The sequence below is a fragment of the Dreissena polymorpha genome, chromosome 14 (genome assembly GCF_020536995.1).
Source record: "Dreissena polymorpha isolate Duluth1 chromosome 14, UMN_Dpol_1.0, whole genome shotgun sequence".
In the NCBI taxonomy this organism is placed as follows: domain Eukaryota; kingdom Metazoa; phylum Mollusca; class Bivalvia; order Myida; family Dreissenidae; genus Dreissena; species Dreissena polymorpha.
This window is the reverse complement of record NC_068368.1, coordinates 4,442,905-4,458,289: the sequence shown is the minus strand read 5'-3', so window position 1 is coordinate 4,458,289 and position 15,385 is coordinate 4,442,905. Positions and strand designations below refer to the sequence as shown.

General features: G+C 36.1%; 1 protein-coding gene across 6 annotated transcripts in view; it reads right to left on the bottom strand.

The window, feature by feature from the left end:
* The window catches only part of LOC127857138 (transcription factor CP2-like), a 150,527-nt gene that overhangs the window by 68,540 nt on the left and 66,602 nt on the right, over window positions 1-15,385 (bottom strand). For all 6 annotated transcript variants that reach the window (XM_052393511.1, XM_052393515.1, XM_052393510.1 and 3 more), the window contains 5 exons: window positions 7,600-7,676; window positions 5,114-5,178; window positions 2,837-2,942; window positions 1,586-1,692; window positions 658-804 (listed from right to left, as the gene is read on the bottom strand). In XM_052393511.1, coding sequence (XP_052249471.1) covers window positions 658-804; window positions 1,586-1,692; window positions 2,837-2,942; window positions 5,114-5,178; window positions 7,600-7,676 — 502 coding nt within the window. The remainder of the gene's footprint in view (window positions 1-657; window positions 805-1,585; window positions 1,693-2,836; window positions 2,943-5,113; window positions 5,179-7,599; window positions 7,677-15,385) is intronic.

Below are 15,385 nucleotides of genomic sequence, written 5' to 3'. Positions count from 1 at the left end.
TGTGAAAAATCATCCGACCAGAAGCCGCTGATAATATGCACATCTCTTCTTGGTAGAAAAGCTTCCCATAAAGTTTCATTGAATTCCGGTCATTAGTTGCTGAGAAATAGCCCGGACAAGAATTGCACTACATGTAATGGAAAATTTCAAAGGGCCATAACTCTGTGAAAAATCATCCGACCAGAACCCGCTGATAATATGCACATCTCCTCTTGGTAGTGAAGCTTCCCATAAAGTTTCATTGAATTCCGGTCATTAGTTGCTGAGAAATAGCCTGGACAAAAATTGTGCATGGACGGACACACGGACGGACAGGCGAAGCGGCGACTATATGCCCCCCCCCCCCCCCCCCCCAAATAAATAAATAAATTTAGGGGGAGCATAAAAATCATTAAACACTACAGAAAATCATTAAACACTACAGAAAATCATAAAACACCACAAAAAATTATGAAACACTTAAAATAACATAAAACCGAAAAATTCATGAAACACTACAAAAAAACATGAAACACTACACAAAACAGGGACCTATACTAGGTCCCTGCAAAAAATCATGAAACCAAAAAAAAAACATGAAACACTATGACAAAAAGGCATGAAACACTGCAAAAAATCATAAAACTTCACACAAAACAACACAAACATGAGACCTACCTTAAACACCTTAATCTGACTTGAGGCACAGTGGATCAGTTTCGAGTCGTCGTGATCCGACTCCATTGTCTCGACCTGCAGACGGAACGGCACGCCCTTCTCCCCGCCGTGTTTCTTGGCTGTGAACTCTGTGCTGATGCAATTGACCTTAAAATTTGGAAATGTTGTTGGTGTTATTTTTTTGCTAGCACATACTTTCAATTGAATATTAGCATTTTCAGTTGACCTCAAAAATTGGAAATGTTGGTGTGTTTTTTTTTGCTATTGCATACTTTAAATTGAGAATAAGTGTTTTGAATATTAAACTAAGTAAGGTTAAAATGAAGCTGGAGAGAAAAATACACCGGAAGTTACAATAAAAAAAAAAAAAAAAAAATCTTTGAATTGATATTACCTGCCAAATAAACTTTTTTAAGGATTGGTGCAAATAAATAAACGGTATAATCATTAAGTGTTGGGAAATAATTAATAGATATTAATTTAGTGTAGGGTAATTGTTTAATGAAATGCAATTCTACTTAGTGATATCTACACACCCATATAGTTTCATGTTAAAATCTTGTAGCATATCCGAGATATAGCCTTGAAAAGTTACATTTTACAAAAACAACAAAGGGCAATAACTCTTAGTTAAGAAAGTGCAGGGTTATCGTTCTGACGGTTGGACGTACAAGCCCAATTCTATGTCCCTATGCTTTTGGCAGAGGTGAACAAGAATGAAAGCCTTTAATGGCAATTTGTATGCTTTTCTTTGGGAAAAATAAATAAATTTATATTTATATTGAAAGCAGGTTATTAATACCACTATTTAAATAGTTGTATGCCACACAAATGCAAGAAATAAGTTTGATTATTATGACTTTTCAAAATGTAGGCCTTAAAAGAGCCAAATATTGGCCCCAAATCTGCACATCCAAAATACACTGACCTTCACGTAAATGCCGGTCTCCTTCGAGGGGTCCCAGATGAAGTCGATGGAGTTGAGCTTGCCGGGTTCCACCGAGACGTTGATAAGGCCGTAGGAGAGAGGAATGTCTTAAACAAAGACACCAGAAATTAAGTTCAGCTATGTTGCCTTCTTTTTAAAGTACTTCTAAATGTCACTTTCACACTGCGGGAAATATGACGCTATTCTAGTGTTCTCCATAAATATTTAAGTCCAGTTATATTTTCAAAGTAGCCAGTGACTAAGTACTTAAATGGCCGTTTTTTTGCACTGTTTTGAATTGATATTTTTGGGAAGAGTAGCTGATGCCAAGATTGTCAGTGACCAGCAAAATCGCCGGCTGCCGGTGCTTCCAGAGAACACTGCCTATTCCCAATTTCTGTCTGAACATTTCCCAAGGAACAGAAAGTTGCATCAATTACAATCAGAAAGTGCATTTTCTGCAAGTGAACTATTATGATAAGCATTGACTTTTACCATTTGCGCATTAACATACCAAGAAATTAAAAAAAAATATAATGAGTTTAAGATCAAGACGCTAATGAGTCCATATGAGAGATGGATGTCTGTAACCAAGAATTCCAGAAATGAGCGGCTCACTTGGGCCAACAGTTTGTTGTTGTTGTTGTTTTTTGTCATTTTTTTATTAAATGCAGCATATAGTCTATTTCCCTATGCAGAAAATATAATATTGACAACTTGACAACACTTAGTTATCAATTTTGGAGTATTTGTTAGCAACAAATAAAACAAAACAATTTCCCAATCTGAAGATTTCAGGACACGAATTTTCCAAATTTCAGGGTTTTTCGCACTAATTTTTCCCAATTGGGCTAGTAACGGTACTTTTCCAAATTGGGCAAAAACAATCGCTGCTTAGTGTATGCATGCTTATACATTCGAGCAGAGAGGACAGAAACATAGTGTAATCACCATATGCATGCACACCATACTGACATCTTTCAAAGGTACAAACAATAAGTTTTTAACTTATTTACATATCAAATTTGCCAAAGGCTTCCAGCTTTTCAGCACATAAAACACTTCTGATATTAGAAATTAAACCCTTCTTTTAAGACAAGTCTCAAAATAAGGTATCAGTCTATGAGGTTTCATCTCAAAAGCTAAATTCTTTGCAGAGAGACTCTGAGTGGAAACCAGAAGTTGACGCGTCAAGAAAATAGCAATTTGAAAATAAATAAAGGGAAGCAACTCTTACTCTTCTAAACCTACCTACATCCAGAAATCTCTCCCCTGGCCTAGCCTGAGTCCAGAAATCCAGCAGCTCTTTCTCCATAAATTGCAGTCGCCGTTCGTGGAAGCAGACGTGTATGGTGCTCTACAAACAGGAATGTATGTATGGTAATTAAAATATTTGTCAAATGAAGGAAATTGAGAAATCATCAACCTGTTACAGACGAAAACCAAATGAAAATTTGTGGGTGTTCAGGGTTCGACATTAACTTTTTTACAGCAAGAGCATCGGACCAGCTCCTTTAAAAATGTACTAGCCCGAATCTGATGTCTACTAGACCATAAATGACATAGCAAATAAACACAATTGTTTCATGTAACCGTTTAATCAGGATTTATCAGTAAATAATCAGTGAACACCAGAAAGTTATTTTGATGCATAGAGTAAAACAATAAAATAAAACTATTTTTTTGCTTTTCTTCGTCAAATTCAAGCCATGGGAACTGACTCGATTTTCCATAGGATAAAATTGATGTTTTAATTTTTCTTCATATTTACAATTCCTGTCAGTTTTACCGTCGGTTCTTCTTTTATCAACTGATTTGTCAGACGAAACTCCGAACTTGGACAAAGCCATTATTTAAATTACATTATGTTGTCTGCCACGCAAAAATGTTTACATTGACAATACAGATTTTTCGATAGAAGTCGTAAAAACATGCTGTAAAGTTTTACGACACTGCAGAAAATCATTAATATTCGTAACAACTTGACCAATGGAAACAAGCAATTCCTACAGGAAGCTCTCATTCGTGTCTAAAAATAGCGATGAATCACATGAATGCTCCGTATTAATTTATAAACGATAGTTTTGTTCTGATGTAAAACGGATACGATAGTAATTTTACAATAAGTAGAATTGCATTTCATTAAACAATTACCCTACACTAAATAATTAAATTATTATCTATTAATTATTTCCCAACACAGTATGATTATACTGTTTATCAAGGGATTTATTTGCACCAATCCATAAAAAAGTTTATTTTGCGGGTAATATCAATTCAAAGAATTTATTTTTTAAGTTTTTTTTATAGTAACATCCAGTGTATTTTTCTCTCCAGCTTCATTTTAACCTTACTTAGTTTAAAGGGATCTTTTCACGCTTTAGTAAATTGACAAAATTGAAAAAAGTTGTTACAGATCCGCAAATTTTCGTTTTAGTTTTGATATTTGTGAGGAAACAGTAATACTGAACATTTACCATGCTCTAATATAGCCATTATATGCATCTTTTGACGATTTTAAAACCTAAAAATTATAAAGCGTTGCAACGCGAAACGATTGAATAATTTGGAGAGTTCTGTTTTTGTCGTTAAATTTTGTGAAACTACGAAGATTGCTTATATAAGGTATAAAATACGTCAAGAATGTGTACTCGGCGGAATAGCTCAGTAGGCTAAAGCGCTTTTACTTCAGGACTCTGGCAAGACTCCAGGGGTCACTGGTTCGAAACCTGCTCCGGGCAATGTTCTTTTCCTTTTTTTAATTTTATTCTTGATTTTTTACTGGTGCTTTTACGATCCAATGTTAACATTTATCAATATAAAGCATTTTATGAATAAGTTAAAAAATGCCAAAATCTGTGAAAAGGCCCCTTTAATATTCAAAACACTTATTCTCAATTTAAAGTATGCGATAGCAAAAAAAACACACCAACATTTCCAATTTTTGAGGTCAACTGAAAATGCTAATATTCAATTTAAAGTATGTGCTAGCAAAAAAATAACACCAACAACATTTCCAAATTTTAAGGTCAATTGCATCAGCACAGAGTTCACAGCCAAGAAACACGGCGGGGAGAAGGGCGTGCCGTTCCGTCTGCAGGTCGAGACAATGGAGTCGGATCACGACAAAGCGAAACTGATCCACTGTGCCTTAAGTCAGATTAAGGTGTTTAAGGTAGGTCTCATGTTTGTGTTGTTGTGTGTTAAGTTTTATGATTTTTTGCAGTGTTTCATGATTTTTTGTCATAGTGTTTCACAGAATTCTTAACCCTTTACCCCTCAGAAATGCACATTGAAGCATTTGAAGTCCTTTAGATAATCAAATAAAAGTCCTTACTTTATATATTCAAGTTTTAAAGGTTTCATTTCCAACTCTACAATACTGATGAGTAGCAAACAGTATACAACATGAACAAACTGCGAGTTACTCGCAGGCTATTCTGTTTTTATGCTGTTTGCACATAGCCATTTTCACTTTGATTCTGAGTGGGAAAGGGTTAAAACAAGTCCCTTTTAATGGCCACTCACCCTCAGGTAGCCATCATACTCTGTGAGATCCCCTAGCTTCTTCAGCTTCACTTCGTAAGACTGCCCTGATAAACAACAATAAAACAAGAGTTCCGCGGTCGGAGATGACCGCATTGAAGCCGGATTTTTGATTTAAATGACAGGAAAGTACCTTTCGTGTTTTTGTCAATGCAATACTTAAATTACTGAAATATTGTTCAAAGGTCAAAATGAAATGTAAGTACTTTTCAAGGCATGAGCAAACCTTGTGTTATGTTTTGAATGCATGCATATACATGAACAACAATAACATTTAAGGTCACAAATATGAACTTGAATTGACAATTAGGAAAGTTTGATCTCAATTTTTTTATTAGCAAATTAGTAACATATTGTTTGAAGTTTCCATCAATTTCATTATCAAATGTAAGAAAATAAACTTAGATGAAATAATACTATTTATGAATGACATTGAAATGACCAGTGGTCATCTTCTAGTACTGGCCAATCTTTATTTCAAGTTTGAAGACTCTAGGTACAAGCATACCAAAGTTATAACATGAAATAAGAACTTTAACATTTTTACATTCAAGGTCACAGTGACCTTGACCTTCAAATGAATGACCTTGAAATGTCCAGTGGTTACTTACTAGTTCTGGCCAACCTTCATGTCAAGTTTCAAGACTCTAGGTCCAAGCATACCAAAGTTATAACAACTTTAACATTTTTACATTCAAGGTCACAGTGACCTTGACCTTCAAATGAATGACCTTGAAATGTCCAGTGGTTACTTACTAGTTCTGGCCAACCTTCATGTCAAGTTTCAAGACTCTAGGTCCAAGCATACCAAAGTTATAACAACTTTAACATTTTTATATTGAAGGTCACAGTGACCTTCACCTTCAAATGAATGACCTTGAAATGACCAGTGGTCATCTGTTAATCCTGGCCAACCTTCATGTCAAGTTTGAAGACTCTAGGTCCAAGCATACCAAAGTTATACCATGAAATAAGAACTTTAACATTTTTACATTCAAGGTCACAGTGACCTTGACCTTCAAATGAATGACCTTGAAATGACCAGTGGTTACTAACTAGTTATGGCCAACCTTCATGTCAAGTTTCAAGACTCTAGGTCCAAGCATACCAAAGTTATAACAACTTTAACATTTTTTATATTGAAGGTCACAGTGACCTTGACCTTCAAATGAATGACCTTGAAATGACCAGTGGTCATCTGTTAATCCTGGCCAACCTTCATGTCAAGTTTGAAGACTCTAGGTCCAAGCATACCAAAGTTATACCATGAAATAAGAACTTTAACATTTTCGAGCACGCCGCCCGCCCGCCCGCCCCCCCGCCCGCCCGCCCCCCCCGCCCGCCCGACAACATCAATCTATAAGCCGAGATTTTTTCGAAAAAAATCCGGCTAACAAACCATAACACAACATCCTTCATTGCTGAATATATGTAGAAAAGCAGAATTGACTTCACAACCCATTACATTCTCCTAAATACAGTTGTAAAAGAGCTGAAAATGACAGCATACGCAGTACAGTGCTCCAGCTAGGATTTAACCCTTTGCATGCTGGGAAATTTGTCGTCTGCTAAAACGTTGTCTGCTGAATTTCTAAAATTAGCATTTTCTTCATTTTTTTTCAAAGAATATTATCAGAATAGCAAACAGTTTGGATCCTGATGAGACCCCACGTTCTGTGGCGTCTCATCTGGATCCAAACTGTTTGCAAAGGCCTTCAAAATTCGGTTCCCACACTGAAAGGGTTAAAAAGGGAAGGGGGGCTTTTTTGTCAAAATGGCACTCACGACGCGCAGTATTTTGTCAAAAGGGCACTTTCGAGCGGACAGGCGTTTCTGGAATGCTTCCTGTTGTATGTTAATTTATGTGTATTAATAATTGTTAGAATATATTATTCCCATTATTATCAACATATTAATATATAATGTCTACAATGAGTAATACATTTATTAGAATGTTATAAGAGATTAATTTTAATATGTAAAAAAAAAAAATTTTTTTTTTTAAGGGCAGGGGGGGGGGGGTCTTGGAAGGGCAGATCAGAGGTTCGGGAGGGCAGGGCGGTGCGCGCCCTTCAATTAAGGCCTAGCTGGAGCAATGCAGTTTTGTATAAATCATTTATTCAATAAGCATGTCATGCTAGCCTCAATACATTAATATCCAAATGCATCATTGAAATATGCATTTTATGAAATCAGAAGCTAAGAAACAACCATGTGTGCATTGAAATGTTTGTGACAAAAGGGAAGCTACTCAAAAGATATTTTGAGTGTTTGCATCACTTCCCTTTACCAAAAAGTAATGATTGAGAACTCATGACTAAGTATCACATTTCCACAATTTAATTTGAAATTATGGTGTTTATAAATTTCAGTGATTGAAAAATAAAATTAAATTATTGACAATCTTTTTAAATGAATCGTATATTACTGCATTACTACATTACTTTTGAAAAGGAACTAAAGCATACCTTGATTGAGATACGTCAACGTTTCCTCGTTGACTTTGACAGCTGGAGACGTGGCAGCCCCAAGGATGTACTGAAACCTGAAAAAAAGCATGGATCCTGCGTGGACAAGACATTATATTTCGTAAGCCTCATTAGTGTGATGCACCATAAATAAGACACCTAAATGTAAACAGGACCCTTAAATGTGTGAAGAAATTTACTCAGTGATCCTCCAGCGATGCAATTTTATCTCTGCATGCAAGAAGAGATGATCCTTTCTCTTCAAAAGGAAACACATGGATCCATTATATAAGCCTTGTTCTGGGAAAACAGCGCTTAAAACATGTGCATAGCAACGTACTAGATTAGCCTGTGCGGTCCACACAGGCTAATCAGGGATGAATCTTTTCACACACACTGGATTTGTGCAAACAAGAAACTTCCTTCAACAAAAAATAATAACAAGAGAGCCTGAAAGGACCAAAGTCGCTCACCTGAGATAACAAGATATTATTGGGACAAATCTTTTGACCAAGTTTCACGAAGATCGGAAAATAAATGTGGCCTCTAGAGTGTTTACAAGGTTTTACTATAGCCATATAAGGAAAAATGCCCCGCCCCCTGGCAGCCATGTTTTTCAACCAACCGGCATCATTTTTGAACTCATCCAAAATATTATCAGGATGAATCTTCTGACCAAGTTTCATGAAGATCGGACAGTAAATGTGGCCTCTAGAGTGTTAACAAGATTTTACTATTGCCATATTAGGAAAAATGCCCCGCCCCTTGGAAGCCATTTTTTTCAAGCATACATAATTATTTTCGAACTCATCCAAGATATGATTGAGACCAATCTTCTGACCAAATTTCATGAAGATTTGACAATAAATGTGGCCTCTAGAGTGTTAACAAGGTTTAACTATAGCCATATAAGGAAAAATGCGCCGCCCCTGGTGACCATGTTTTTAAAGCAACCAAAACCATTTTCAAACTCATCCAAGATATCATTGGGAAAAATCTTCTGACCAAGTTTCATGATGATAGGAAAATAAATGTGACCTCTAGAGTGTAAACAAGGTTTTACTATAGCCATATAAGGAAAATAGCCCCACCCCTGTGGTGGTGATGTTTTTCAACCAACCAGCATCATTTTTGAACTCGTCCAAGATATTATTGGGATAAATCTTCTGACCGAGTTTCATGAAGATCAGACTATAAATGTGGCCTCTAGAGTGTTAACAAGATTTTACTATAGCCTTATAAAGCCATATAAGAAACAAGAGCACCGCCTTGCGGGTGCAGACCGCTCATCTATTTTCTTTTTAAAGGTGAAGGGACTCTCATTTTCAATCACAAAGGAGGGAGGGGTGGAGTGAAGAGCGGTGCATTGTGTGGGGGTGTGGACATTTATTACATTTTCTTCCAAAAATGCGAAAAAAAGGAAAAAAAAATCGGGGGGGAGGGGGGGGGTGGGGGGGGTGGGGGGGGGATTCTTGGGTGCGATGGTTGGACGGTTTTCAAACATAAAATAATAAAAATAAATATTTGTGTTTTTTAACCGTTTCATAAAAAAAAATGGGGGGGGGGGGCGAGGTGGGGGGGTATAGTGTGAGGGTGTGGTGGTAATTTGTGAGATGATCTTAAAAAAAAAAAAAAAAATAGGGGGGGGGGGGGGGGATTCGGGTGGGGGGAGGGGGGGGAGGGGGGGAGGGGGGGTGGGGGGGGGGATTCTTGGGTGCGATGGTTGGACGGTATTTCAAACATAAAATAATCAAAATAATAGTTTTGTTTTTTAACCGTTTAAAAAAAAAATTGGGGAGGGGGTGGGGTGGGGGGGGGGGTATAGTGTGAGGGTGTAGTGGTCATTTGTGAGATGATCTTAAAAAAAAAAAAAAAAAAAAAAATAGGGGGGGGGGGTGTGGGGGGGGGGGGGGGGGCACGGGCGATGGTTTGGGTGGAGTCTATTGTGGTATGTCAGGTAAGAGTAGTTTTGTCAAAGTATCAATCAAATCTAATCATAAATAAAGAAGTTATGGCAATTTTAGAGAAATTTAATAATTTGACCTTGAGAGTCAAGGTCATTCAAAGGTCAAGGTAAAATTCAACTTGCCAGGTACAGTAACCTCATGATAGCATGAAAGTATTTGAAGTTTGAAAGCAATAGCCTTGATACTTAAGAAGTAAAGTGGATCGAAACACAAAATTTAACCATATATTCAAAGTTACTAAGTCAAAAAAGGGCCATAATTCCGTAAAAATGACATCCAGAGTTATGCAACTTGTCCTTTTACTGTACCCTTATGATAGTTTGCGAGTGTTCCAAGTATGATAGCAATATCTATGATACTTGAGGGGTAAAGTGGACCAAAACACAAAACTTAACCAAACTTTCAATTTTCTAAGTATAAAGGGCCCATAATTCCGTCCAAATGCCAGTCAGAGTTACATAACTTTGCCTGCACAGTCCCCTTACGGTAGTTAGTAAGTGTTGCAAGTATGAAAGCAATAGCTTTGATACTTAAAGAATAAAATGGACCTTAACACAAAACTTAACCAAAATTTTCAATTTTCTAAGTATAAAAAGGGCACATAATTCTGTCAAAATGCACGCCAGAGTTATCTAACTTTGCGTGCCCAGTCCCCTCATGATAGTAAGTAAGTGTACCAAGTTTGAATGCAATAGCATTGATACTTTCTGAAAAAAGTGGACCTAAACGCAAAACTTAACCAAAATTTTCAATTTTCTAAGTATAAAAAGGGCACATAATTCAGTCAAAATGCACGCCAGAGTTATCTAACTTTGCCTGCCCAGTCCCCTCATGATAGTAAGTAAGTGTACCAAGTTTGAATGCAATAGCATTGATACTTTCTGAGAAAAGTGGACCTAAACGCAAAACTTAACCGGACGCCGACGCCGATGCCGACGCCAAGGTGATGACAATAGCTCATAATTTTTTTTCAAAAAATAGATGAGCTAAAAATGACCTGCCCCTTGACTGCCTTGTTATTCAAGCAAACGTAACCATTTTCTAACTCATCCAAGATATCATGAAGAAAAATCTTCTGACCAAATTTCATCAAGATTGGACAATAAATGTGGCCTCTAGAGTGTTAACAAGGTTTTACTATAGCCATATAAGGAAAAATGCCCCGCCACTGGCGGCCATGTTTTTCAACCAACCGGCATCATTTTCGAACTCGTCCAAGACATTATTGGGATGAATTTTCTGACCAAGTTTCGTTAAGATTGGACAATAAAAGTGGCCTCTAGAGTGTTAACAAGATTTTACTATAGCCATATATAGCCATATAAGGAAAAATGCCTTGTCTTTTGGCAGCCATGTTTTTCAAGCAAACGTACCAATTTTCGAACTCATCCAAGATATCATTAAAACCAATCTTGTGACCAAAATTTTATGAAGATTGGACAATAAATGTGGCCTCTAGAGAGTGAACAAGGCAAATGTTGACGTCGCACAACGGAGGACGGACAACGGACAAAAGGCGATCACAAAAGCTCACAATGAGCACGTTGTGCTCAGGTAAGCTAAAAACAGCAGAAAGTGTGGTACCTAATAAGACTGTACGGACTGCACAGGCTAATCTAAGGAGACTCTTTACGTACATGCATAAAGCTCGGTTTTACCAGAGCGGCGCTAATGAAAAGACACTTTAACGTAACCAGGGCATACGGTTGAGCCAGTAATTATAACCTCGGTAAGACACCTAAACCGTCACGTAGTAACCAGATGATTATCATACAAAGTGACCCATAAATGGGTCGTTAACCAGGGCTGCATATCGGCCAATATGACATGTTTTATTGTAAAGTAGATCACTGTTTGCAACAGAAAAACCAATTGTCAAAAATAAGGTTAGTCTTCAGTACAAAGTTTGCTTGATAAAGATAATCTCTTCTTAAAGATTTCCTGCGGTTTAATATGGGTTTTTACCTAGATTTCTATCAATAATAAAATCCTAGTTGAAGGCCATTGAAACTCATAACAATAGTGTAAAATACATGTACACTTCAACACCGTTATTTCGAAGTCGTCGGGACCGTTAAAAAAACTTCGGATTAACGATAATTCGAAATAAACATTTGACAGACGACTTCTGAGGATTCTGTAATAATAAAACGTTGTGGAACTCGCATGGTGCAGTTAAACGCTACTATTAATAGTTGTTTACTTAAAAAAAGTAAACTAGTCAGATTGCAATAGATTTCTACTTGTAACAAACGAAGGAATAAAACGATTCTTGTTCTTCTTTTTATGTTTTCTCTAAGTACAGAACATGTTAAATATAATGAATATGCGCTAATTATCTGAACATATAAAATATAACGAATAGCACAAATTATCAGACCATATAAAATATAACGAATACCACAAATTGTCATACATGTAAATACAGATGAATACATTTTTTGGAAATGAATTAACGGATTAAAGAACCGTAACAAACGGTAAAAGAAAGTAACAAACGGGGGAATATAACGATTCTTTTTCTTGTTTCTATTTTTCTCTATTTACAGAACATATAAAATAAAACGAATAGCACAAATTATCAGACATACATACATATGAATACATTTTCGGAAATGAATTAACCTTTTTTTTTTTAATAATACGCAATGTCTCTCTGAACACCGGCGTTCGCGCAGACGACAAAGGTGTAATTATCGGCTTTTGACGAGCCACTACAAAGGTGTGAAATTACGCTCAGTATTTTGCAGTTTTGACTTCGGATTAAAGATTGATAATAAGGTGCGAATTATAGTGTTGGGACCGACAGAATCACTTCGAATTAACGATTTCTTCGGTTTAACGAAGTTCGGATTAACAATGAAATTTTACGTTCAACAAAGAAGAACCAAAATCGGGACCGGAAAAATACTTCGAAATAACGGTGACTTCGGATTATCGGTGTTCGAAATAACGGTGTTGAAGTGTATAACAATAACTTTTGAGGAGTAATATCTAGATAGTTCTTAGAATAACCAATTAAAATGAAGTTAAAGATGTTGTATTGACATATCCTCTGGAAATGAACTAATTTATGAACAATTTTATTGATTGAATCATGGTATCAGAATGCTAAAGGCAAACACAGAAACATATAACTTTTCAGTTAGCCTTAAAAACACGACACTATAAAGGCTGCAAATCATGGGCTTGGAAGAATGTTTGATAACATTAGACGGCTTTGAATTTGACAAATTAATCGCATGGAAAATTAAATAAACTAAAAATATGCAAAGACACGTTTTGAAGACTTTATCAACACGAGCGTGTCTTCAGAAACATGTAATAAAGACTTTCCCTGCAATAATTTAATTTTAAATCCATGGTTAGATTGTTAAGGCTATTATTCCAGGGCTGATATTCACCAACCCATTCTTAGACTTAAAAATAAATAATGAGCTTAGAACCAAGAAAAATGCGTTCACTGTTTGAATATAATACAGGCCTCCACTGGTAATTATGTCATTAACAAAATGCTCTACATGAAGCATGACATAGAAAGAGGTGTTTTATGCAAAGTTTGACTAAAAATTTAAGCAATATAATATTATATTTGAATATATCAATTTAAAGAATATTCTTTATTCCTAGACTCAAGTTTATGAATTGTTTGGTGAAAACGGACCCAGAACTTGTATTCCCCAACCTATTCTAAACTTAAGAATAAAGAATAGACTACCGGTAAGGCCCCTAGTTCGCTCACCTGAGAGGAGTCAGTTCATTCAAACTTTACCAAATGTCAAACTTGACCTAGATATTGTCCAGACAAACATCCTGGTCAAGTTTCATCATTATTAAACCAAAACTCTGGTGTATGGAGTGTTATTGTTTTTGTAAGATTTGACCTGGTTACCTATATTTTGAGTTGACACCCCTTACCAAACATCAAACAAAATTGCTAACAAAAATAAATATTATGACCAAGATTCATAAAATCTGAAACAAAATTGTGACCTCTAGAGTGTTTACAAGGTTTTTGTATAATAAAATGAAAATTTGGACAATCTAAGGGCAATAATTAGGGCATTAATTATGTGATTTTGCTCATTATCAAACTTGACCAAGATCTTTCAGCAACTTTGATAAAGAATGCTTAAGAAATGTGAGTGCTAGAGTGTTTACAAACCAAATGTGGACCGACGGACGGCGGACAATGACCAATCCTAAAACCTCAGGTGAGCTAAAAAGGGTGTTTCACTGATCTGAGTAATTTTCCAACTTGTCAGAGAAATCAATAAAACCAATGTATCGAAACATATAGAAATTCGTCGGTATGAAATTTTGTGGTTTAATAAAAAATCAACTAATTCGTTGACACGTAATTTCGTGGATTTCAAATTGTTTGGAAATACTGACCGTCATAATAATTAAACTTTTATAAAAACAACCAGGGTAATAATGAAGCATAATCTGCTAATCTGTGTTGACAGCAATACTTGAGGTAAATGTGCACTGAAGCATGAAAGTGTTGCAGAATGCCGATAATTGTCGAAAAGATCGATAAAGCGGCGCACATGTGGGTCCCTGCTCGCTAATTGCCATCAATGTTGTTTTGACAATATTTGAAATTCTCAGCACAATCGGTCTCCTAGTAGTAAAAATTGAGTAATAAGGTCCCCAAAATACATGTGTGAAAACCGTTATATCTCATTTAACTTTAATTGGCACTAATTAACATATGTGATAAATCTAGTATCTACATACTGTTAATTTGACGACGTCACGTAAAAAAGTGTTATTAACCAAACACTTATCAAGAAGACAACATATTGTATTAACTAGAATATCTCAATCAAACAATGTCTCTTTCAAAATGGTTGAAAACGGGAACAGTTCAGACACGTTCTCCTACTATAGCAGGATTGCCCGACCTTGCAAAGGCTCAGTCTATGACTGAAGCATTATTGATGTGACCTACTGAAGTGAAGTAATTACATGTATTACAAAAAAACAAATATCTCGGATAATGACAACAAACGATAAAAAATTTTATAAATGGTACTTGAATTCAGTGGTTCAGCGGACCAACGAAATCCACGAAAATTCGTACCACACAAAATTTAATGGTTTTACAGTATTGACTAAGTTTCACTATGATTAGGCAAAAAATGTGACTTATATAGTGTTCGATCACAAGGTTTCTCTCTAGTTACATAAGGAAAACTGCCCCACCCCCTTGCGGCCATGTTTTTTTACCGACCAGGACCCTTTGCGAACTCATCTTGGATATATATAAAACCAATCTTTTCACCAAGTTTCATGATGATTGGGCAAATAATGTGACTTCTAGAGTGTTCACAAGCTTTTCTTTTTTTACTATATAAATATAAGAAAACTGCCCCCCACCCCCCCCCCGGCAGCCATGTTATTCAACTGACCTGAACCATTTTTGAACTCAACTCTTTTATCAAGGAAACAAATGTTCTGACCAAATTTCATGAAAATTGGACCAAAAATGTGATTTCTAGAGTGTTCACATGTTTCCACTATATACATATAGAGAAAAATGCCCCACTCACTGGCGGCCATGTTTTTCACCGATCTGGACCATTTTCGAACTCATCCAAGATATCAATAAAACCAATATTTTAACCAACTTTCATGATGATTGGGCAAAAATTATGACTTTTAGAGTGTTTGCAAATTTTCTCTATAGCCAAATAGGGAAAACATCCACTATATACATATAGAGAAAAATGCCCCGCCTAATGGCGACCATGTTTTTTCACCGATCGGGACCATTTTCAAACTCGTCTGAGATATCAATAAAACCAATGTTT